The sequence below is a fragment of the Erithacus rubecula genome (genome assembly GCF_903797595.1).
Source record: "Erithacus rubecula genome assembly, chromosome: 3".
NCBI classification, from domain to species: domain Eukaryota; kingdom Metazoa; phylum Chordata; class Aves; order Passeriformes; family Muscicapidae; genus Erithacus; species Erithacus rubecula.
Genome location: NC_136689.1, coordinates 137212666 through 137236867, shown reverse-complemented (window position 1 = coordinate 137236867; position 24202 = coordinate 137212666). Strand labels below are relative to the sequence as shown.

The following is a 24202-nucleotide window of genomic DNA, read 5'->3' as shown; positions in this document are numbered from 1 at the left end:
CAAAACTGCATAAAGATGAAGTTTTTGGTTTTTCACTCTTCACTTAATATTGTTATGGTCCTGAACTGGGGAGTTGAAATAATTATTGAAACAGTATGTATAAACTCCATTCAGCATTACATACAAGCAGTGCATCAGTATGTTCAAATAATGTTAGGGCTCTGAAATTTCTTACACTTTATGAGTTTGAAGGCCGGAACACTGCTCTTACTTCACGGCTTAGTGTAATGTCACATTTCTTTTCGCCACGAGACAAAACGAAGGCGCTTCCACCGCCCGTTCCCCTTTGCCGTTGGCGTTACGGGCCCCGCCCGGGCCCGCCCCGCCGGCCCCGCCCCGCCCGGGCCCCGCCCCGCCCGGCCCCGCCCCCGCCGGGCCCCGCCCCCGCCCGGGCCCCGCCCCCGCCCGGGCCCCGCCCCCGCCCGGGCCCGCCCCGCCGGCCCCGCCCCCGCCCGGGCCCCGCCCCCGGGCACGCCCCGCCAAGATGGCGGCGGAGCGCGGGCGGTTCTTGTGCACGGCGGGCCGCGGGCTGGAGCCCTTCCTGGCGCGGGAGCTGCGGGCGCGACTGGGCGCCACCGAGGTGAGCGGGGAGCCGCAGCGGGTGGCTGCCCGGGCGCTCCGCTCCGCTCCGGGTGAGCCGGTGCCCCCCCAGGCGCTCCTGTCCGGGTGAGCGGGGAGCCTGGACCGGGGCTCACACGGGCGGTTCGGTCCGGCTCGGCTCGGCTCGGCTCAGTAGGGTCAGTCGCACGGGTCTCTCCCCGCAGGTGGACTGCGTCTCGGGAAAAGTGTTCTTCAGGGCGGCGGCGGGACTCGGCGAGCTGCGCAGGCTGCGCTCGGGGGAGCGCCCGTTCCTGCTGCTGAAGAAGCGCAGCCCGCTGCCGGTGTCCGGGAGCAGAGGTGCGCACCGGACACGGGAAGCCTTGCTTTCAGTCCTAGCTATAGAATTCCAGGTGTTTATATTTTGTACTAGTGGCTGTGGTTCTAGTTGTCAGTAATCGGTTCCGAAGTGTCTTTCACCCACGTGTCTTTTCAACATTTTTTTGACCTGAAAAGGGCTTTTGAATTGTTTACAATAGCTGCCTTCCAGCCTGTATTCTTCCGGTGCTGAATGTGTGTGTGTTTTTTTGAGACTCTCTCCCCCTGCCCCGTCCGAAAAAGGGAACACCCCACATTAAAACCAAAGTTTAGTTCTGTATCTCTTGTGTTTATTTTAACAAGAAGTCTTATGCTCTGTTAATCGGAGTGAATCCCGACCTATATCTTGTGTCAATTTACCGTTAAGTACACAGCTTCCTTCTGAGTCTCGGCTGCTTGGGTCATCCCTTCTGTCTGCGTTGGAATGAGAATTTCAAGTTAGATGGATTGATGTCTGTCTGCTGGCGGGTTTTTATTTGGGAGATTGCCTTCAGCCTCGAGAATGAAATTTGATCATGATTCTAAAATTTTAAGTGATAACTAGAAATTTTCTAGATAACTAGAGCTTTTTTTCCCTTGCTCAGCTTGGAGGTGTTTAAGTGAACTGGCCTCTCTGTTCCTCATGCCTCTCTTGTAGCTAGCTTAGGACTGCCCACACGTGTAAGTCTGTGTTGCAGGATTGAAGGCAGAGTGATGAATGGGAAACAGAAGTTTTCTTTCTGAAAGAATTCACTTGTTTTTGCTTGGGATGACTCGAAGCAAGTAATATTTGTATATGTCTTTCAATTCTGGAATCCTGGACCAAGTGCTTTCTGGGGAGGGTGGCATGGTGGGCTGGTCCCCTGTCCCTGGGAATGACTCTCACAGGTGGTCCAGCTTTCTACAGCTGCCGAATTCAACCCTTGCATGTTTTAATCTTGGTTCTGCAGAGCTTGTAATCAGAGGGATGCCTGTGGCTTCTGGTGGGTATGTGGATGCTGAGAGCTCAGCTGTGCCTGGTGTCAGCTGCTGGTTTCTGGATTGGCACATGAATGAAATCTGAACACAGTTGCTGCTCAGTTGCTGTTCTCAGTCTGTAGGGAAATGAAATGCTGAGGCTGGAGTGCCTAACTGCTTTTTTTCTTCCAGGGAAAATGCTTCTGGAGATTAAAAGCCTTGTCATTGAGGAACCAAAATACTGGCTGGATATTATCTCTGTTTGGAGAAAGCTTCATGGAGAGCAGGGGAGAACAGGTGATGTCTCTCAAGAAAATGCATGGGGTCTGAAGAGAAAGTCAGAAGAGGAGACAAATACTGCAAGTAAAAGGCAGAAGATGGAGCAAGTGAGAGCAGTTGTGTCTGAGGAATGTCAGGTGGAAGTTGGAGAGACCTGTGTGGCACCAGAGAGACTGAGCAGTCAGGAGGGCTGGATTGAGAGCAAGAGCTCCTCAGAATTCCCTTCCAAAGGCAGAGGAGAGAATCCTGCTGTGAATGAGAAGCTCGGCTTCAGTTTCAGAGTGTCTTGTCATTGTAGTGGAGCAATTGCCAAAATATTTACTTGACAGGTATGCTGAAGTATCCATGTTTTAAAAGAATTCAGCAAATGTGAACAGAGATATAGTTTGATTGTTATTTCAGTTGTGTTGTGCATTCTGGAATAATAAACTGAGGTAAGCTATTTCTGTATTTTCTTTAAAAGCCCTTAGCCTGCATTCACCTTATACAAGTGGAAGTACAAATGCTATTTTTAATTTCTGTGCACTATTGCACTTAACGTTTTTCAAATCAATACCTTTTATTAAGGATAAGCAAAGGTAAGAGTTGGAGGTTTCTGGGCCTGTGGAGGCTGAGGAGTGATCAGATAAGTTTACAGCTACTTAAAGGGCCATTGAAATGAGATTTTTTTTGCTACTAAAGCTTGTACCTTGGTGAGGTGAGACACAAGCCTCTCTACAAGGGTATTTGCCTAAATTTTGTGCTATATTTGAACTTATACTCTGAAGGTAATCAGAGATTTCTATATGTCATGAAAACATTAAAATTGTGAGTTGTAGTGCATTTGCAGATCTTTCTCTCGGGTAATCTGTCTTGGAGCCATTGGAAATATTTTGTGCATGTGATTAAGAATTCTGAAATGGTGGCAATTACAGAATACTCTGAGTTGGAAGGCCCCACAAGGATCAAGTCCAACTCGAGTGAGTGTTTTGTTGTGGCTTGGTCAGGACATGAGCTTGGCCTCTCTGGCTGCAGTTGAGCGCCGGTAGTTTGCCACGAGGTGTGTTTGCTCTGCCCCTCACTCACCTGCTCTGCCCTGCTGTGCCTCTTCTGGTGTGAACTGTGCGAGCTGTTCTCTTAGGCAGTTTTTCTGCTTCCAGGGGTTTCTGAGGCTGTGCACCCAAGGCTGTGGTCTGCAGTTTAGCGAGCTGTGTGTTTTCATTGCCTGTGCTGTTCCTTCCCGTGCAGGAGATGGGCAGAGCTGTTGGCACGGCACTCGTGAGGCTGATCTGCGGGACCCTGGCCTGGAGGTACTGCTCTTGTGTGCCTGGTGATGCTTCCAGAATCACCCTGGCACCTTCTGTTTGTTCTCTGCTCCCTTTGCACGTGGCACTGTGGCCTCTCCCTGCTGCTCTTCCTGCTGCTGAATTTACCTGGAAATCGGCTGGTGGCGCTGAGCAAAGCGCGTGCGTGGCCCTTGCCTTGCGCGTGTGTGCTTTCCAGAGCTCTGGAATAAACACCAGCCTGGGCCTGGATGCAGGGGAAGCATCTTGGAGGAGGTGTGTCAGGATCCAGCACCCTCACAGGCTGCTGGCCTGTGACTGTAAAAAAGGAAATCACCTGAGCCGTGGGTGTGTGGGCCTGGAGGGGAAGCGAGCACGCGCCCAGGGCGTGCTCTCAGGGAGCTGGAGTTGGGAATGCCAGTGCTGGAAGAGCCTCCCCGGGCCTTGGCTGTGACCAGCAGCTGGCTTAGTGCACCCTTGCTGCTGCAGCTGCCTGGAGACCTCCCAAAGGGCCCCTGCTCTTGGCAAGCTGTTCTCCAGCCCTGCGCCTGTGAAAAGCCCAGCTTGTGAAAGCTGCTCTCAGCACTGATGCTCAGACATCCCACACCTGTAGAAACTCTTGAGTTCATGTGCTGGCACTGGGTGGGTTTTCCCACACTGAGCATTATGTACAGCCTTGTTGGGGCTAATATGGACTTGCTGTTCTTGCCCAGGTTTTTGCTCTGAAACTGTTCAAGTGCTGAGAACTGGGATTTTTCAACAGCATCGTGTTCCCCTGTGTGCTTTCTTGGGGCAGGGATTGCAGTCATGCAAGACCTGCTTGGGAGCTCAGTCTTCTTTTGGCATAATCTCTATGGGACAGCAGTACAATTTCTTTTAGCTGCCTACATTTCTGGAAGGATTACTTACAAATAACTTCCATCTGAATTGCCCCTTAGTGGCACTAGTGGGGGCAGTGGTGGGGTTGTTTTTGTTGTTTGTTTGGTGGGTTTGTTTTCGTTTGATTGTTTGGTTTTTTGTTTAGGTTTTTGTTTGGTGTGTTTTTTCATATTTATTTATTTATTTATTTTGTTGCTAGTACACACTGAATAATATTCTCCCACTTGTAGTAAATGGGTTTATAACTAAAAATTCCCATGCTGTGTTAAGGAAAAATAGGCCCCCTTATAAATTCAAGTGCTTGCTCATGGGTTCCTGGCTGACAAAATCTCCTTCAGCTTGCTTAAGCATTAAATAATTTCTACAGTGGCATTCAGTTTATCTAGTGGGATTTCTTCCAGTTAATTGTTATTGTTTGTAGTATGCACGTTTGTTCTTAAAAACTGAGATGAGAAGTTTGTAGAAGCATCTGTGTCTGGTTTAAATGAGTTAAAGGTATTGTTGTGTCAGTTTGAGACTTTACAACGTTTGGATTGGTTTTTTTTCCTCTTTTAGATCTTCGTACATCTGAATGACATTCACTCTGTGGTGGGGATTCCTCTTTTCAGGTGAGCATTCTCCCCACCATATTTGTCATGGCAGAATCAGAACAGGCAAGATTTGTAAATCTTGCTGTCCACCATGAGTATTTATCTTTTGGTTTGATAGTCACTGATTGCCAAATTTGTCTTGTCATCTGCCTGGATTTTAAATGAACACACAGACCAGACTTTGCAGTGAGTTATGGTTAAAAGCAGATTTCTCTGTCTCTCCCTAGATCTGTCCAGTTCATTTGTTCTTTGACATTACGTGGGCTTTTCTGGGTGGTTCTGCTGTTGTTTTAATTAATTGTTTGTTTGTTTTGTTGCTGTCTGCAGGCTCCCATTGGCAAACAGAGAGTACATTAAAACAGCAGGACTGCGGTCAACGGTCGCATGGGCCATGGCATCTCTGGCTGAAATCAGTGTCAGTGAATGTTCCTTGCAAAGAAAAGGAGTCCTGAATGAAGGGGAGGGGGTGCTGCTCATCAGGGCTGCAGCTGGATGCTCTGTAGGAATGTAGTGATTTTAATGCCCCATTCTCTAGTGCATGTGGATAGGATCTGCCACGCTTGTGATGGGTGTGCTGTCACCTGCTGTTCAGCCAGCTGTAATTCCAACTGCTTCTCAACAGAGCTGTTAATCCTTGTACAGATATATGTCTAAGAGGTAAGATTGTTTTCACTGTCCAGTGAGAGTGAGAAAATGAAACCTTGTTTGGTGTTCTTTTCCAAGGAAATGTGATCTCTTTTCACAGGTTAATTTGGTGTCCATATCTGTCTGCAGTCAACTTCTAATTCCTCCTGATTGTCACCTCAGGACTGTCTGTAGTGAAGCTATTGGTGCTCGTCACTATATTCCCTTACAAACATGTTTGAGCTGGGATTAGCAGTTATTGTTATTAACCTGTGCTGGATTCAGTGGGATTGTAGACATCCCTCTGTAAGCTTTGTCCTGGATAAGGAGTCTGTCTTGCTTGGGATTCAGTCACTCCTGTGTTTTTGTAGGCTGGTGCCCTTGTGCTGGATCCCATGTGTGGGCTAGGAACGATTCTGCTGGAGGCTGCCCAAGAGTGGCCTGTAAGTATCCCAGTCACAGCTGCTTGGATCTTGGCAGGGAAACTGCTGGTTGTGGTGCAGGGTTTTCTCTCTATCAGCTAGGCCAAAGTCCATTGCTGGAAAGGGGCAGCAAAACTAATCTCTCTAGGCAGCTGCTAGAAGTGTTTCAGTACAAGCATTCCCCCAGTGAATGATTGACACTGCAGGGGTTGTATGAGCAACCAGGGACTTGTGGAGCTTTCCTGGGCTTATCCAGGGATCAGAGGAGTGGGTGTGATGGGACAGTGTCAGCATCAGAGGCAGTGGGGCTGGCTGTAGCTAACTGGGGTCTTGCTGTTAGGACATTCTCTTGATACTTGTGTCATTTCAAGTGTCTTGAGCACACCAGAACATTAAAGGAGTGAAGACAGCACGTACTTCTTCCATTCTTGCATCCTCTGGATTGTGAGTTGCTCTGTGTAACAATAGCAGGTGTCCCAGAAAAGGGGGTTGTCTTGTAAGAGCTGTGCAACAAGGCAATTCTGAGAAGGGTTTATAAAATAAATAACCCAATTGTTAACAAAACCTGCTTTTCTCTTTTTCTCTGAACAGGAAGCCTGTTACTGGGGTGCTGATATAAGTGATTCACAGTTGAAGGGTGCAGATGGGAATATTAGAAGTGCAGGCTTAATGGATAAGATTGAGTTGCTTAAAGCTTCTGTGAAAGGTATGTCTGTAGGCTTTCCAAGTGAATTTTTTTGTGTTTCTGGGATTGTACAGGAAATGTAGGTTCTCTTGAGGGATATGTTGTAGAGCTAACTCCCAGCAAATAGCTGGGTGATGACCTCTGTAGTGCTAGTGCTAGTGAAGGGATAATTATTTCTTCTTCCTCCCTGATGTCTGCACCTGGGAACTTTGGTAAGAGCCAAGTCAGCAGAAGGCAGTAAGAATTAAAATTGTTTGGCATGGACAGTAGTTGTCTCTTAATGGTGAATGTGTGAATACCACAAAGAGTGTGTACCACGTGAAAGTTCTTTGTATCTTAATGGGACACAGCCAGGACAAACCCAAATAAAATGCAGCTTGTAACTTAACATTTACCAGATGAGTAATGGTGAGGACTCATTAAGCTAAGCTGAATTGTTCATGTTTTGCAGTAGGAGTATTTTGAATGGTGATGCCTTTCTCCTATAAGAGGGAATCTGTTTGCTCTTAATTCACAGTCTAGTGTGTAGAGAAGGTAATCATTTCACGATCTTATTCTGGACCTCAAAGTTTGAGGCTAAATTATCCCTCCATGAAATTCATGACAGGCAAGCTGGCTGTTTTTTCCCTGTGCATGAGTGATGAAGCATGCATAATTTTTTACTTTGCAGTATTTATTTCTTACCATAATGGTAAGAAATATTATTTATTTTTTATAAAAATATAAGTTTATTTCTCACTTAAGCTGTGTTTGAGTTTGGTTTCTAGGATAATGGAAGGTACTAGGTTTTCTAAACTGAACAAGTAGTTGGTGTCTTCATCACTGGTCAAAAGCTTTTATTTCTGCATGTCTTGAGCAGGACCGTAGGTGACATGTCCTTTCATTGGCAGATGAAATTGGTACCCAGTTGTTGTGCTGCAAGTGTTGACCCAAGAATGTTCTGGGAAACATCTCCAGCTAGTTCTAGAAAAGTTGGCGTAGAATCTCAGCAGAGTTTAGGTGAGGAGGGACTGTTGGAGGTCTTTAGTCCTGTTGTCTGCTCAGGGCCGTGTCTGGTCAGTTTTGAGCACCCTGAGGGATGGGACACTCCCAGGGTCTCAGGGAGGATCTCAGCTTGGCCTGCACAGCCTGGCAGTGTGGCCAGCCTGCATCCTCCCAGGCACAGTGTTGCATCTTTGTCAGGGGAGCTGACCTTTGCTGGCATGCACAAACTTAAGGCAGCACTACAAAGACAATAGCTCTGACAGAATCCAAGTGATTCTGGCTGTAGCCAGATTCCTGGGGAGAGAAAAGGGGGTGGAATTTAGTATGGGTCCTTGCTATCCATACATGTGCACTTGAACATTTGCACTAAGTGCTCGCAAACTTAACTCTTCTTATGTGTTTTGCAAAATTATTTTTGTTTTTAAGATGTGCTGTGTGTTGAGACACAGCAGTTAATTTGGAGCCATGTAGTAGGCCTATGGGAGAGTCTTGCTGCAGGGGCAAACTTCATCAGGAGCAGGGAATGTGCAAACTAAACAGTGCTGTCATGCGTTTGTCTCTTCCCAGTCTGCAGAGGAGCGATTGGTGGCTCCAGCAGTGTTGTTTGTGAGGGCAGGTGCAGAAGGAGCTGTGAATCTGGGTGCATAACCCAGAAAGAGCTGCCAGACAGTGTTGGAAGGGGAACGGGGCCATAGCTGCTGTGCATTTTTCAGAGTCAGAGATAAAAACCTGCCTTTATTGTGCAGCATTGCCATTGCCTTCAGAAAGCTTCGACAGCGTCATTACGGATATTCCATTTGGGAAGAAGTTCAAGACCACGAATGATGCCCAGCTCCTACCAGATATTCTCCAGGAAATGGAGAGGTACGTGTGGCCTTTGACACGCTTTTGGGACTTGATGAAAGTGTCCCAACAGTTTGTGATCTGAGCATGCAGTCAGCTTCAGATGTGCTTTATTGCAAAGTCTGCAGCTCTGTGGTCTGACCCTGTGTAGGCTGTGGAAGTCTCAGCCCTTTACTTTTCCCTTAGAGGGAAAACACTGTTGTGTTATGTCTTCCCAGCTGATTCTTCTTGATTCTTCTGTTCCATCAAAATTGGGCTTTTCGAACTCTATCAGCTTTAAATAAAGGGCCCAAGGCAATACTGAAATGAGTCCATCCTATGGGTTTTAGCATCCTTTGTACAAAAGGCTGAGATAACAAAAACCAAAAATGATTGCATATTTTCTGTGAGAACTGAACAAAGACTTCTTGCCGCTTTCCTAAGCCATGTCAATCTGCAGGAGCACTGGAGGCCTTTTAAGAAGGGAAAAATTAGAATAAAATACTAAATACATTTCTGTATGCTTTTGTGTCAAGTTTCTGACTGAAAATCACTTTAACGAACAGAGTTGGATTTAATAATGTTTGACTTAAACAGACTTCCTTTCAAATGGTTTTACTGAGAAAGGCATAAAATGAATTTTGGGGGGGTTAAATAAAAGTGAGATGCAAATGAGGGAATTGCTTCTACATGTAAATATTCTTGTCCTAAAGGAGCCACCAACTCTGTACTGAGTTAAAAATTATATTTCTTTACAAAGCTGTAAGCCCTGCATTTTGTGTCATGAATTCCTAGGGGCTGACAGCAGGAAATCTGTGAGCCGACTGTAGCTGAGCTCAGCCGAGCCGAGTTCAGCCAAACCGAGCTGAGCAGCACTGAGTTCAGCCGAGCCGAGCTCTGCCAAGCGCAGCGAGTGGCATCGAGTTCAGCCAAACATGGATGAGTGTAGCCGAGAATAGCCGAATTTATCCGGAGAGCCGAATCTGGCCCATTTCATCCCAGCCGAGCTCTGCTGGAGAGCTGAATGTGGCCGAGCGTAGCCCATAATAGCCGAGCTCAGCCGAACACTGTGCACGGCACCGAGTTAAATCGAACCGGGCCAAGCTCCACCGCACTCCCAGAGCGGCACCGAGCTCAGCCGAACCCCGCCGCTGCTCCCGTGCCCTGGGTTGGCCGGAGTGCAGCCCCTGCCCAGCTCCTGCCTCACCCCGTGCGATGGCCGGGCCGCCCGCGGGGCTCGGCGGAGGAAACAGCGAGCGGGAAATGTGCTTAACGGCGCGGGGAACGGCGAGCTCCGCGTGTTTAACGCGAGGCAGCCCCGCTCTCCTTGCGCGGCGGCTCTTGCCGAGCTCAGACCAACGAGCAGGGGGCACCGAGTTTGGCCAAACCAGGTCTATCCGACTTCTGTCAAATCTAGGCAAGATAAGCCGAACTGAGGCGAATCCAGAAGTACCGAACCGAGCTCAGGTGAGCTGACTGAGCTCAGCCGAACCGAGCCGTCTTCAGCCCATCTGAACCTAGACGAGGTCGCCCTAACCGAATTCAGCTGAACCCAGCTGAACACAGACGAGCTTAGACAATATGAAATTCTGCTGAACTTGTATTTTCTGATGTGTAAAGTGACAAGGACTCTGCCGAATTCCAGCACACGAGCAAGAACAGCAGAAAAAGCTCCGCCTGAAGTTAATTTGCCCCCTTGGAGCCAGCCAACATCACAAAAGGCAAAGAGACTGACAGTAGGAAGGCAATACTATTTATTGTTTTCTTCCACTACACCTTGGTTGCTTTCGTTTAAAAAATATTACTGACACCTTGAACATGTCCCACAGCATTCCCAAACTTCAAACAGCTGGGATCACACTGTGATTCCAACACATTCCGGTGGCAAGTGCTCCGTCCCGGCAGCTTTCCTGGGTGCTCTGATGGCCATTAATTAGCGCGGATGCAGTCACTGCCTAATGAATTCCTGTCCGACCCTGCGCTCCCGTTCATAGCCGTGCTGAAAAGAATGAGACGGAGGTGTCTTTACAAACAAACGGTGGGTCTGCTCGTAGATAAACCCAGGTACTGACAAGTGAAAGAAGTAACGACTGGAACCATGAATTCCTGAGGAATCCCACTAATTGACACTTTTTGTTGCTCACCCAAGGGCGTGCTAAACTCCTGGACTTGGAGGCAAAAAACAAGAGACACAAAGAAAAAGAAGGTGTGGGGGAGGAAATGCACATTAGAACAGGGTCTGTATTAGGCGATTCGGGAAGTCTGTACTTCTCCAGTACCTCAGCCAATGGGGAAGAGAAGGAAATGCGGCTGGGAAATTAGGATAAGAAGGAGGCTGCGTACTCCAACAGCTTGAGAGACCGCATGGGAAATGCCCATGGCCTTTCCCTTTATTCGAATAAAGTTACAGGACTCCTCTGTCTCCTTTTTGGACACGAACCTCTGGCGTTTGTGGATTAATTTTCCTGACAGTGCGATGGCCGGGCCGCCCGCGGGACTCGGTGCCAGGAAAACAGCGAGCTCCGTGTGTTTAACGAGAGGCGGCCCCGCTTTCCCCGGCCGAACCGAACCGAGCCGAGCCGAGCCGAGGGGGGCTCTGGGGAGTGCAGCGAGCCCGGCCGAACCGAACTGAGCCGAGCTGGGCTCTGGGGAGTGCAGCGAGCGGCACCGAGCCCGGCCGAACCGAACCGAACCGAGCCGAGGGGGGCTCTGGGGAGTGCAGCGAGCGGCACTGAGCCCGGCCGAATGGTGCCGAGTTCAGCTGAACGGAGCCAAGCTCGGCGGAACCGAGCCGAGTAATTAAAAAAGGAGAAGCAAACCCTCAAAGTCTGAACAGCAGGCCCAGCACAAGTAGGCAGGCTTGGCATTTTCTTTGCTATGCTGCAGGTGTATTCAAGACATATTTCCTCTTTGTTTCACAGAAGCAAGACAAAAAAAAATTCTTACCAAAGCAGGATGTTTTCTCTCCAGTCTATCAAGTAGCTAAATATCACCAGCTAGCTATTCATACTTTAAAATCAGCTGGAGAACTTGCATCCCCGAGGTCTGGGGACTGTCTGAGGAGAACTGTGGCCAGATCTGTTAATTGTTGAGCTCCTCTAGAACAGCAGAGAGGCTGGAGGAGGCTGTAAGAGTTCCAGTGTCCCAGTACCCAAAGAGACTGAGCTGGTCAAGCTAGGTCACATTTAGGCAGTGCTGCGACTGACCCCGGCCCAGGCAAAATCACAGAACTAAAGCTGAGATAAGATACAAATGAAAAAGTCTTTCAAAGGACAGGGAAGCCAATTCCAGACTGTGTGGGTTTGGACAGACAAGTACAGTGACAATGTCTGATGTCATTTTTTGAGGGAAGTAGGATTTGAAGGACAAAGGCAGCTGCACATCTGTGATTTCCTATGAGGGTGGTCATACACCACCACATCCAAATACTGAATGGAGTTTCTTACTGCAAGAGATCTGTCTGGAGCCTGCAGGGAGCTTTGGGGCCCTGAATTGAGCAGCCTGAGAGCAAGAAACATAGATGAGGGATGAGATGCAGATCTTCCAACTCTCTAGGCATCCAGCTTGAGTTCCTCTCCAACACCATCTGGTAGGAAAGTGATAGCCAGAAGATTTGTGTTGTGCATGGCTATCAGGAATGCACAGCCTCCAGTGAAATGCATGGGACACCTGGAAGGAGCTCAACCTGTCCTCTTTGCATGGTGTGAAGTTCCAGCCTTGGCCAGGAACCATCTCCAGCCACAAACCCTTATTTTTCTGTATCGTTTTGGATATTAATACACATGATTGAAGCAAATGTTAATGCTCTGCATCCCAGCAGCGTGATCAACAGCTGCCTTAGCAGGTTTGAAATCATTGGTCCCATGCTCCAGATCTTTTGTCTTATTTCTGTGGGATAGTGCAGTGCTGACAAAAGGGACTGGGGCATGGATACCTCACTGCAGAGCTTGTACAGGCATCAGCCTCTCCCAAACTCATCCATCAAAATTGGCACCAAGTATTGCAGAGAAGTGTGTGGTGCACTCAGCTCATGGATTCAGGTGCAGGACCTCTCAGTGTCTAAGGATTCACCTGTGGCATAAGTGAACAGAGCTGTTGCATAGGCCTTTGGGAAGACACTGACAGTGACTTGTTTCTGTGCAGATAAGAACAAGGCACTCTGCTGTGGAGGGTGGTGTGCCTTGCCAAGAGAGTTAACCCTTGGTGTTACACAGTGGGGAAGAGATGGGTGTCCTGCATAGCCAAAATTGCATCCACATTGCATCAAAAGAGGTGATAGGGGGGAGGAATCTGCCAGGGCAGGGGGGATTCTGCTCCTCTCCCCCATTCTGGTGAGCCCCCACCTGCAGAGCTGCCCCAGCCCTGGCGTCCAGCACAAGAAATATCGGGAGCTGTTGGCAGAAGTGCAGAGGAAGCCATAGAGATGCTCTGAAGGGTAGAGCCCCTCAGCTCTGGAGCCAGGCTGGGAGAGCTGAAGGTGTTCACCTGCAGAAGGCTCCGGGGAGACCTCAGAGCGCCTTCCAGGGCCTAAAGAGGCTCCAGGAGAGCTGGAGAGAGACTTGGGATAAGGGATGAAGGGACAGGGCAGGGGGAATGGCTTAACACTGCCAGAGGGCAGGGTTGGATGGGATGTTGGGGAGGAAATCTTGGCTGGGAGGGTGGTGAGGCCCTGGCCCAGGGTGCCTGAGAAGCTGCATCCTCCCCCCAGGATGTGGGCGAGCTGGGAGAGCACACAGGGTCCTGCATGTCCTTGGCTGGACAGAGATGGATGAGCACAGAAATGATGAAGGTGAAAGTTCTCCAGCCTTGACCGGTGACGTGAGCGTGCATTTGTTGGGTGAGTGTATCAGAATTATCAGAGGAAAAGAGACACGAGGTTTCCATACAGATATTGGATGGTTGTCATGCCAAGGGCAGTGGGTGGGTGACACAGTAGAGGGGATGACAGGGTAGGGAGGTACAAGTTTACACTTGCGGCATCTTCCAAACACTCTGAGATTTTAATGTGCACAGATTTTTCTTACCAGTTTTTTAGGAACAGTAAACTTTTGGTAACATGCTTCTTTTAGCCTGCAATTTCATGTCCATTTCCATGTCTGTTGTGTTGTTAGTCTGCCTCCTGCTTTGTGGTTTATTTGGGTAAGCTGCCTTTTTTTGGTTGTTTCTGTTACCTTTTGTGAGCATGCCAGAGGCTCTGGGGTGCCAATAAATGAGAATATTAGTGCTCCTTTTGTTTCCCCTCTGCATGTTTGTGACCTAATCCTGAATCTCTGCCCAACCTGCTGAGCTGAATTTTCTGCGTCCTGATCTGATAAAGGAGGAGCAGTGGGCAAATGCATTAAGAGGAACAGTGGGTCAAGAGACACTCTAACCAAATACTGACAGAAAAAGTATCACCTCTGTGCAGTTATAAACATTGTGTGTCATTACTGGATCACTCGAGGCAGTGAATGTTTGCTTCAGGTTATTTTTTCCCACCAGTATCTACTTACTTTATCCCTGGTTATACTTACTTTGCTGGCGTTGATCCAGAGCAGGACATACACAGTAAAATAAGGAAAAGAAAGGTCACAAATGCAGCAAGGCCGACCCAAAAGGCAATGACGATGGAGTCTGTGGACACAGCGCAGTAATTCTGTCACGTGCATTTTTCATGGCAAAAATAAAACACAGCAAGATGATTTATCATCTCTATTAAAGGTGTGCCATTTGATTCATTCCGTTTCTCCTTTCAGAGAGAGGAATCTAAGTGCCAATTTGTTAAAGGCCTTGTGAGGCTCCTCACAGTGGATGATAACAGGGATGAGGGAGGGGTTGGGAAAAGCCTCCAGACTGTTGTGGTGACCAGAACTGTGCAGATATTTGAATATGGTTCCTTTTACACAACCACAGTGCAGGAAGCCTGAGTGGTTGCTGTCTAATCCTGCAGGATCTTTAAGGAGAGGCCCTCAGGAAGGGAATTCCAGCCTTGAAAGCATTTTATTCCAAGAGAAAGAGCAAGGGAAGTTTGTTGCCAAGTCCCTGTGACACTCCTAGCACACCAGTGCAGTGGGAAAGAATGTGCCCCTTGCCCTGTTCAGCTGCAGTGCCTCTGCAACCACATAAATAGTGCAAGATGTTGCCTGCTTTGCCAGGAGCAAATGCTTAACTGAAGGAAAAAGGATTCTCAGTGCCAAAGTGTGTTCTTGGTTTAGTGGAGTGCGAGGTGGCTGGGGGAGCAAAGGGAGCTGTTCTTTCATCAAGGCTACAGCACTGTGCCAATTATTGCCTGAGCCTCTGAGGGAGGGGACGAATCTGCTCCAGCCCCCACTGCACATTTGGCCACTGTTTCAAAAATTCCCCTTCCTGGGATCACTGTGGTGGTGGTGGTGGCCTTGGGAAGTTTGGGTGCTCTGCCCTGGATTCACAGCCGGTGACTCACTTTAGATGAGGTGGAAAAAGAAGGGTCACTGACTCCAGAGAGCAATATTGACCAAGATAAAATAAATCTTCCCTCTGAAAGTACAGAAAACATTGTGTTCTTTGAAACGAGTCCAGTATGTTTGATTGATTGTTTCTTTGTGAAAAAGTTCAGTATGTGTTGGCATCAAAGCCACAAAGAGATTAAGGGAATTAGTCCAGCTCCTTTGAAACCCAAAACTAGAGCTGGCCAGCTGTACCCTTACCCTGAGTTTTGGCTGGGCTACTGAGAAATATCAGTGGGGACGGGCAGCTTATTTTATTCTTCCTTTGCCCAGGGACATTTTGAAAAACCCAGTGTTTTGAAGTATTCCATGCCATTGGGACAGAAATTAAGAGTTTGGATTTATAGAATTCCCTATCAGAGCTATTTTTGCTATATCTTTTAAAAACAGTTTAAATACCTTTAATGGAATTTACTGAAGCTAAATAAATTGACTCTAGGGCTCAGGTGGACCTTGAACCCAAATTTCCTGGTTTTAAATTCTGCAACAGGTATTTTTTTAAAACTTGAATAACACATTTTAATATCTTACCAATCTATAAAAAGCTTTCCTATTGCTAAATTTCACCATCACCTTTTATGCATGTGTGTGTGCATGTTTTTAAATAGCCTACTAGTTCATGGACCAATTAAGATTTTTCATTATTTTTGTACAAAATTGAGAGACATGCTCAACATTACAAATAGAAAGCAAGACCATGGCTTTTTATCTGGGTTTAGATTCATTTTCATGAGACTAATTCAGTCTCACAAAGTTTCAGGGACCAGCCATACAACAGAGGAAAAGAAGTGCAGAGATTCAGGTCCCTGTTTGACATTGAAAAAAATATAAAAACCTTAGCAGGCACAACTGAAGCGGGGAACTGCAATCCCATCCTGGGTTTACAGGGACTGTGCAGTTCCCTTGGGCTGCCCCAGCGATGGCCCTGAGCACATGAAGCCAAGAATCCCAGCAGTGGCTTCTCGAGGTACAAAATGTAAATATTATGCCAGGACAGCAAAACCTGCAAGGTACATTCATTGCTTGACTGGTGCTTTTACTCAAAATGAGGAGAAAACCTAACCAGCTGTGGAATTGTTTCCCTTGGTGTTTTCACTAGAACTTGCAATCCACTGTTCTCCTACTGGTATTTGGAGAAGGAAGAATAATAGTACCAAAAGGGTGCAGCCTGTATTCCTCCTAGGCTGCTGACATGGAAAAATGTGTATTTTCATCTCTTTAGAGTATAAAAATGCCTGAAAGGTGGCAGACTTCTCTTCTTTAGGGGGAGAGAACAAGTGGGACAAAAATGTCAATACAAGATCAGCTTACCTTGCTTTTTAAGGGAAATAAGTGTGATGAAATAATTCATAAGCACATATGGGGTCATTTCCTCCTCAGAACTGGCAAGAAATTTAAATTAAATTTAATAGAGGGTGAAAATCTTGTCTCAGAAGGTCAGCTTCTACAAATTTCAAGAAAACAAGGAGCTGAAGAAAGAGAAATATCCTATCAATTGCCAGGGAGGGAAGTGCTATAAGAGAAATGTCACCTCTGTTATGCACCAGGTGATCCAAATGGTAGAAAAATGTTATTAAGGAGGAAGCGGGAAAGGTTTATTCCCGATTTTTGGGTTTTGCTATGCCAGCCACACGCCAGAGACCTACATCCAGCTTAGCTAAGCAGTTTGGGATTTCCCTGGTGGCATTTACCCTGGGGGTAATAATCTGGTCTGACTTTAAAATTAAGAGAATCAGAGGAGCTGCCCATAACTTGCCTGGTCCCAGCAGCACCAAATGTTGCTCTACAGCATTAAAGAGCGAGATTTTCTGTGTGGAAGGGTGTGGATACTCACACCACTTTCTTTAAGGTGTGGTGCTCTAAGTTTGGAGGCAATAAACCCTCAGCTGATCTGAATGCACAGAAAAAGCTTTTCTAGAGGTGGTGCAGGGTCAGTTTCTGCTCCTTTTTCCTACTGCTGTCCAAGAAAGAGAAGGACAAGCAGCTCCTAAGACAGGCTAATTCAACCTTTGGCATCAGAAAGGCAGTTTCTTGCATTGTTAGAGGGAGAGACATTAAGATGTTCTGAAAGGCCATCACCTTTTCCTGGAATATATAATGATTTCACTACCTGGATTTCAATAACCTTGGGAAAAACAATTTTAGTCTCTGAAACCACATCTGAACAGTTGCAGCCATCTTCAGTAAACTAAACTGAAATGAGTAGAGCCCATAGCTTTGGTAATTAACTGAAGGTAAGCCTCAGGCAGAGGCTTGACAGAAATCAAGGGAAAGCACTGCCTGCAGCATAAATGACCTTACCTGCTCTCCCTTGGTCTTTGTCAGTCCATCCACCACCCCCGGTTAATCCAGCCTGATGCAGCTTGCCATTTTACTTTAGCAACATCTAACAACTGCACTTATATTAGAAAAACCAAAATAATTTGCCACTCTAAGTAGCCATAAAAAGACATTGCTGTTTCACTGTGCAAAGCCAGGTGTGAAATGGAAGGAGCTATTGCAAGGTGAGTTGGGTGAATACTACTTCATATCCTTCGAAAATAAAATGCAAAGCCCAGCAGAGTCAGTTTCCACAGCAGCAAAGCATTAGCACACTAATAGATATTATTACTTTATTAGCTCAGCAGCACTAAATCAAAGGAACCAAGATAAAAGAACATGTTTGCAGCTTATTGTTCCTGGCTGGAGGAAACATACATTTCCTTTGCTGAAAGTCTGAATGTTTATCAGTGGCAATGTCAGCCTTGTCCCAAGATGAAAACAAAACCAGGTCAGTGAGATAAGCTATGCAACATTTTCTCTGTGCTGGATTAGCACCTACTATTCCCCAATACTTACATTTATTAACCTCCAACTTGCTTCCATCTACTGGAACTGGATCTATGTAATCCCAGTAATATTCGTAGGACCAGAAATACTCAGAGGAGTTTGTCCTGTTAGCCATGTCAGTGGCGCCTTTTAAACCAGCTCAGAACTCCGACCCACTGCTTTGCTTCATTGTACCTCAGCGCCCTCAGAAAGAGAATTGCACAACTGATGTCTGTGCCAATCACTGGGGTCCCGCAGCTCAAGGACAGCCTTGGGACTGAAAACATCCAGTGGCAATGAGGATTAATGCATGGCACAGATGTAAGAGCATTCCTGAAAGTGCAATCCTCGCTTCTTGCCGGACACTCATGTTATTCGTCAGCATGTTTTCAAGTGCGATGGGTGTCTCGGAACCTAGGGACAGGGTGGACAAGTGTCAGCTGGGTCACAAACCCTTCTCTCAGAGCAGCGCTCTGTTCCTGGGCGCTCCTGAGCACAGCTGCGCTGAAAAGCATTCCTGAATGTATGTGGGTGGGAAGGGCTGGGGTCTGGAGGGGCCACAGCGGGAGTGGGCGAGGGCACTTGGCCTGTTCAGCCCGGAGGAGGCTGAGGGCAGAGCTCGCTGGACTGCAGCTCCTCCCGAGAGGCAGCTCCGGTCTCCGCTCCGTGTGGGAGACAGGGACAGGACCCAGGGAGCGGCTGGAGCTGTGTCTGGAGGGGGTGATGTTGGATACCAGGGAAAGGTTCTTCCCCCAGAGGGTGCTGACACTGCCCAGGCTCCCCAGGGCACGGGCCCGGCTCCACAGAGCTCCAGGAGCGTCTGGACAGCGCTGCGAGGGTGGGATTGTCGGGGGGTCCGTGCAGGGCCGGGGCTTGCACTGGATGGCCCTTGTGGGACCCTGCCAGCTCAGGACGGTTTCTGAATGAGACGTGACTTGATAAAACGCTTCATATGTACGGGTGTACTGCAATAAGCACACCCTTCGCTTTGGTTCCGTGACCGCACGACGTCAAAACGCCCCACAGGCGATGCGGGGGCGACTCCGGGGCAGCCCTCGGCGGGCGGGCGGGCGGTCCCGGGCCGGGCCCCAGGAGCGGGCTGATTCCGGGCCGGCGCCAGCAGCGGTTCCGGGCCGGACCCCAGGAGCGCTTTTGGGACAGGGCTCAGGAGCGGGCTGTCCCGGGCCGGCTCCAGGAGCTGTTCCGGGGCAGGGCTCAGGAGCGGGCTGTCCCGGGCCGGCTCCAGGAGCTGTTCCGGGGCAGGGCTCAGTAGCGGACTGTCCCGGGCCGGGCCCAGGAGCGGGCTGATTCCGGGCCGGCTCCAGGAGCTGTTCCGGGCCGGGCTCAGGAGCGGTTCCGGGGCGGCCCTCGGCGGGCGGGCGCTCCGGGGCGCTGTTCGGCGTCACTGCCGCTTCCTCGGCGGGCGATTCGAAGGCGATGTCGGGAAGCGGGGCCGCTGCCGCTCCCTCGGCGGGCGGGCGGGACGCGATGGTGTTGTGCCCGGAGCTGCAGTCCTCGCCGTCGCCGCTGGAGCCGGGCGGCGGCCGGGCCGAGCAGCAGCAGGAGCAGCGAGAGCTGCAGGCGGGCGCAGCTCCCATGCCCATGGTGTTTATGTGCGGCGGCTGCAGGCGGCCCGTGGGGGACACCACGAGCTGGGAGTTCAATGACGAGGAGAGCGGCTGCATCGGGCTGCGCAGTGAGTGCCGGCCTTGCCATCCCGGCGCATCCCCGCGGTGACTGCCGCCATCCCTCCCTCCCTCCCTCCCTCCCTCCCTCCTTCCCTCTCTCCCGCTGCAGGTGCGGCCGCCAGCGTCACCGTGGACCCGGAGCGGAAGCTCTCGATGCTCCCCGGCGAGTACGGATGGTGAGCGCTGCTCCTGGCTGGGCACAGTGCCGGGGCACTCAGGGGTTCCCGGAGAAGGTGCTGAGGACAAGCCCGGTAAAGGGCCCGGAGCGCTCATGTGCCCCCGAGAGCCCCTGGAACACTTACTTGGGGTGGTCTGCACGTTCTGCTTATGGCCTAAGGAAGAGGGATTTCTCCCAAGGACGTGTTGTGATAGACAAGGGGAATGGCTTTAGGATGAAGGAAAGCAGATTAGATTAGATATCAGGAAGAAATTGTTTCCTGGGAGAGTGTGGAGGCCCTGTGCAGGGTGCACAGAGCAGCTCTGGCTGCCCCTGGATCCCTGGAAATGTCTAAGGCCAGGCTGGATGGAGCTTGGAGCAAATTGGGATAGTGGAAAGTGTCCCTGCCCATGGAGGGGGCAGAGCTTTAAGGTCCCTTCCACAGTTTAGTGATTCTGATGGTCTTGCTGAGGTCAGTCAGCCTAAGAAGCTGTTGCAACATCAGGCTGAAAGATGAGTGCTCATAATTTACACTGTGTAAAGCAAGAATGAATGCTTAAAAAAAATTCTAATGCGTGTTTTCATTTTTTTTTTTTTTTTTTGGGAAAGGGAGAAGAGGTGCTTCCTTTTATTTTCTTCTGAATAGATGCTATTTCTTATTTGCAGCATGGTAGAAACCTTACTCTGCTCTGGCTGCTCAAGGACACTTGGCAGCATCTACAGGTGCACCCCAAGGCATCTCGACTACAAGAGAGATTTGTTCTGTTTCAGCGTTGACTCTGTTGAAAGGTAAATGCTGAATGTTTATGGGTCAGCCTGCCAGCTCCACTTCACTCAGCAGGCATTGCACTGAGGGTGCTCCTGTTATACTCTGGCAAGTCTAGAGGCAGCTTTTTCTGCTGATCTGTCCCAGAGTGATTTTCTGTGTTGCTGCTGTTGGCATCATAGTGCTCAGCTGTGAGGAACCTGTGTAAGGCAAATCCTGGGAAAAACAACCAGGTCTGCCTTTTGTATGAGAAATTGCATTGCAGCCAAGAAAATATCACCAGGTCCAGGGCAGAGGACGGTTCCTTCTCATTGATTGGAAGAGTACACAAACCAAGCTCCAAACAGGCCTGGCTGCAGCCTGTGAGGGGTCAGCAATATCAGCAGCAAGTGTGGCTGGAGGGGCTCAGGCAGAACTTGGGGTGGGTCTGACCTGTACTGGCCACAACTGCTCTGTCCTTGCTAAGGTGGGCAAAGGCAAATCTGACAAGTGAGTGTGTGACTGAGACTCTCACTCAGCTGTCTTCAAATCTGTCTAGAGAATTAAAGTGTGCTTGGGTTTAGGTGTTTATGGTACTTAAAAGTGGTCTTAAAGTATTCTTCCATAATTATATCCTGAATTTAGGCTCCATGTTGCAATTCTTTTATGCAAGCATTGTTTTAATAGACATTGATTGTTCATCTGGACTAGTTTTAATGTCTCTGTCTTTTTCTGAAGTTCCCATTTATTTTGCTGTATTGCTGTGGATGTTCACCTTTGTACTCTGGGCAGTGTTTTTTTCCTTTATTCCAGAGATATGATACTTTGTTTTTTTTCCACGGCAGTCAAATTCTCTGAAGCACTAACCTGGCTGCAGAATGGCACTTTGTTGGAGAGTAATGCTGCTTCTCCTAGTCAATGCTGCCCTTGGTCCAATTTTTCACTGTGTGCTGTAGCCCCAGAATTCATGGCTGTCTCTCAGGGCTGTGAAGCAGTGCTGTGTTTGGGTTTTTGGCTTCAGAGTAGGAAGTGCATGACCTAATCTGTGCATCTCAGCTATATTCTAGGAACCACAGAAAAGCAAGCTGTTATTCATGAGGAGCCCCTTACTCTTGAAAGTCGAGCTGTCTTCCAAGAGGAGCTGCAAAGGGTGAGATTTAACGTTTTCTCATTCTTTGTTTAAATCACCTCTGTGAAACCTTAGTGTGCTTCATTAGTTTCTGAGAATAGCTTATTTCACCCAGAGCAATTCCATGCATTGTAACATGCGCTGGATGCCTTCATGTCATTGGTATCCTGTGTTATGCAAGATTTTCAGTAACTTTTCCTTCAATTTTCATGGTAATTAGCATTTTCTGTTTATCAAGCACAGCATTAGGTTCCTATTTATGTCTCAGTAATTTGGTATGTTGTTTCTAGTTAGTTCTGATTCACTTCTCCAGATCTTAACTTTTAGTCATGTTTCTTTTGCCTTTTGTGCAAATGGACTTAATGCTTTTGCTGTAATTTTGTATTGAAATATTACATCATAAATCAAGTTGATTTTTGCTCTACTAAAATCTTGTAACTACAGGTAGGAAGAGCTGGGAGCAAAGTGTAAGAAAGTGGACTGTGGAAGCTGAAGGTTGTCCAGCAAAAGCTGAGTGTGTGGCTCTGACAGTGACCAAGGCTGGAAAAAGTTACTGTGTGCACAGTGAATATTGGGGTGGGGCGAGGTGTCAAAGTATGAAAGTAGCAGGGAAAGAATCACATGAAAAGAATTGGTGATGTGAGATCAGATCTGAGCCCTCTCTGATGTCCACACGTGCTCTTTGTGTTGTCAATATCTGTTTGTAACCAAGTGCCTTTCCCTGGTTATTTTGCAGGTAGACATGGTAATCAGAGCTCTGGAGGCAAAACTGAGCACTATTGAGTCGCGTGTGGCTGCTCTGCACAGGCTGGTCTGAGAGGAAATGCAGGCTGAGCTGCAGGACAATGGCCAAGGTGAAACTTGGCCCTGGAATCCTCTGGGCTCTGTGGGGACATTGCAAAGATGGGAAAGGGCTGCAGGACACTGGTGGAGCAGTGCTGACCCAGGCTGTGTCCCAGCCAAGGAGTTCTAATGATGTCCCTTGAGAGGACACCTCAGGGTTTTTTTCTGAATAAGGACTTCTGATCAGGCAGTCTGTAGTCTCCTGATGTAATATAAATATTTATTTCAATTCTTGTCCCTGGAAGCAAAGCATTTATCCCCATTTATCCCTGCTATTCAGTATCCGTTCAACTGGGTGTGCGTTTTCCTAAGCTAATAGAAAACCTCCCTGTGACTCTGTAATTTCTAAAGGAACAGCATGAAGTCACTTTTCTTTTTCTTGTCTCTGTAGCTTTAGTTTGACTCGTGCTCAAAGACAGGAATGACTCCATAGCTATATGTGGTGATTTGTTAGTTTGGTAGGGGATTTGCAAGTTCAGGGCTAAAATATGGTGAAGAACAGGCTTTTTTGGTAGCAATAGATAAATGCTTTTCCCTGAGGTATTGAAGGTCAGTTGTTTTACAGCTTCAAAGGGAGGAAACCAAACCAGGCTGATGGTGCCGCTCCTTTCAGCAAGGCTTGGTATACATTTGAGCAATTAATTCCACAGGGTTTTTTTGTGTTAATGCTGCTGTTCTGCTTGTGTTTGGTTTTCTGTGCCTTTGACTAATTGCCAGTGTCTCTCATACAGCAGGAGTGTTCCACCTAGTGTTTTTCACTAAAAGCAAGCATTTGTGGTATAAAGCAAGAATAATCTCAGAAAGTGGTTGGGGTTTTGTTTTGGATTTTGCTTTGGATTTTGTTGTTTCAGGTTTTGTTTGTTGGGTTTTTTGTCTTTTTGGTTTGGTTTTTTTTTTTTTTTTTTTTTTGTTACCCAACACTATTTAACTTGACTACTTGAGTTTTAAACTTTTCTCCAAAAACTTGGAATGAATATCCCCATTCTGCCCCATTGGTAGGCACTGTTTATCTTAGAAAAGCTTCTATCCTCAACTGCCCTATTTTGAAGCAGTGCTCCAGTTTATCCTGCAGTGATGTGTCTTGCATCCTTTCTGTTCAGGTAACTAAAACATGTTGTGGTTGCCATACCTGCCACAGGAGCTCACATTACTTCAGTGTAATTTGTGAGGCAGCTGGGAGGAGAGGGAAGGACTGGGCCAGAGTACTAAGGAACTCAGAATTTCAGGTGTGACACAGAAGAAAGCTCAGGTTGCAAAAAGGGAAATGTGTGCCCGAATTGTCTTGAAGCGGTGTTGCTGTCTGTTCTCCTTCAGTTGTGTCTTCTGAAAATGAGACCGTTCTTTTCATTGTGCTGTGCTAAACACTTCTCACTTCTCCCAATGCCAGCAAACAGATGAAGCTTGAAGAAACTTGGAGGAATTTGTACGTGTGAAAACAAGCTGTTCTCTTCTCCAGAGCAAGGTGTTTGATGTTAGTTAACAATAAAGGTTCTGAATTTTCTCCTACTCCTCTTGCTCAAAGTCACTGTATGGTTTCCAAAGAGACTGCAACAGTGAAGCCTCTCCTCATGTTCATTCTGATCACGTGGAGATACTGGGAGGGAAAGGGAACGGATGGAGGTGAAATTTCTTTGAGAAAAGGTTGGGAGATCAGGGTGTTCACTGGCAGCATGGGCAGGCAATAAGGCTGAGCAAATGTTGCTCGATCCCCCTCCCTGTTCTGTCCTGCTTTTTATCTCCCTCCCTCCCTGCCTGCATCTTTATTTCTCCTTTTTTCCTCTCCTTTCCCTCTGTCCTGCACCGTGTTTCTTTGTCCCTGTCACTGTCCCTTTGCCTGTCCCTGTGTGTACCTGCTGGCCAGCTGCTCCTCCCTGAGTGTCCCCTCTCTTGGTGAGCCTCTGTCCTTCTGGCCGTGCCTCTCTGTCCATCCCTGTGCTGCTCCTTGGCCGTGTTTGCCCGTCCCCCCCCAC

At 48.1% G+C, this 24202-nt stretch overlaps 2 protein-coding genes and 1 long non-coding RNA gene across 3 annotated transcripts; 2 read left to right on the top strand and 1 right to left on the bottom strand.

Moving 5' to 3' along the window:
- Positions 1–484: 484 nt before the first annotated feature.
- Positions 485–8519, top strand: LOC306800221 (THUMP domain-containing protein 2-like; the record flags this gene model as incomplete). The annotated part of the gene is given in 11 exon segments (XM_079302157.1): positions 485–580; positions 765–897; positions 2044–2453; positions 2457–2459; positions 3358–3385; positions 3388–3419; positions 4827–4879; positions 5189–5276; positions 5857–5928; positions 6499–6613; positions 8323–8519. Coding segments are annotated over 11 exon segments (1212 nt in total). The 3' UTR covers positions 8505–8519.
- Positions 8520–10136: 1617 nt separating this feature from the next.
- LOC306800641 lies at positions 10137–18652 on the bottom strand. Its single transcript, XR_013773891.1, has 3 exons — positions 17701–18652; positions 13912–14011; positions 10137–10397 (listed from the first exon to the last, which is right to left on the bottom strand). It is a non-coding gene; the product is annotated as an uncharacterized lncRNA (long non-coding RNA).
- A 338-nt stretch (positions 18653–18990) lies between these two features.
- LOC306800431 (protein Mis18-alpha-like) lies at positions 18991–23739 on the top strand. The gene is made up of 6 exons (XM_079302534.1): positions 18991–19366; positions 19468–19534; positions 20182–20304; positions 21317–21410; positions 22126–22243; positions 23620–23739. The coding sequence occupies exons 1-5, from the start codon at positions 19108–19110 to the stop codon at positions 22204–22206; spliced, it is 624 nt and encodes a 207-aa protein (XP_079158660.1). The 5' UTR covers positions 18991–19107; the 3' UTR covers positions 22207–22243; positions 23620–23739.
- Positions 23740–24202: the final 463 nt, after the last annotated feature.

Bases quoted from the DNA above. Each gene is read 5' to 3' on its own strand.
- LOC306800431 (XM_079302534.1), top strand. From the start codon at position 19,108: ATGTCGGGAAGCGGGGCCGCTGCCGCTCCCTCGGCGGGCGGGCGGGAC. The intron at 19,367-19,467 runs GTGAGTGCCGGC...CTCCCGCTGCAG, and splicing joins CGGCTGCATCGGGCTGCGCA to GTGCGGCCGCCAGCGTCACC. The intron at 21,411-22,125 runs GTGAGATTTAAC...GTTATTTTGCAG, and splicing joins TCCAAGAGGAGCTGCAAAGG to GTAGACATGGTAATCAGAGC.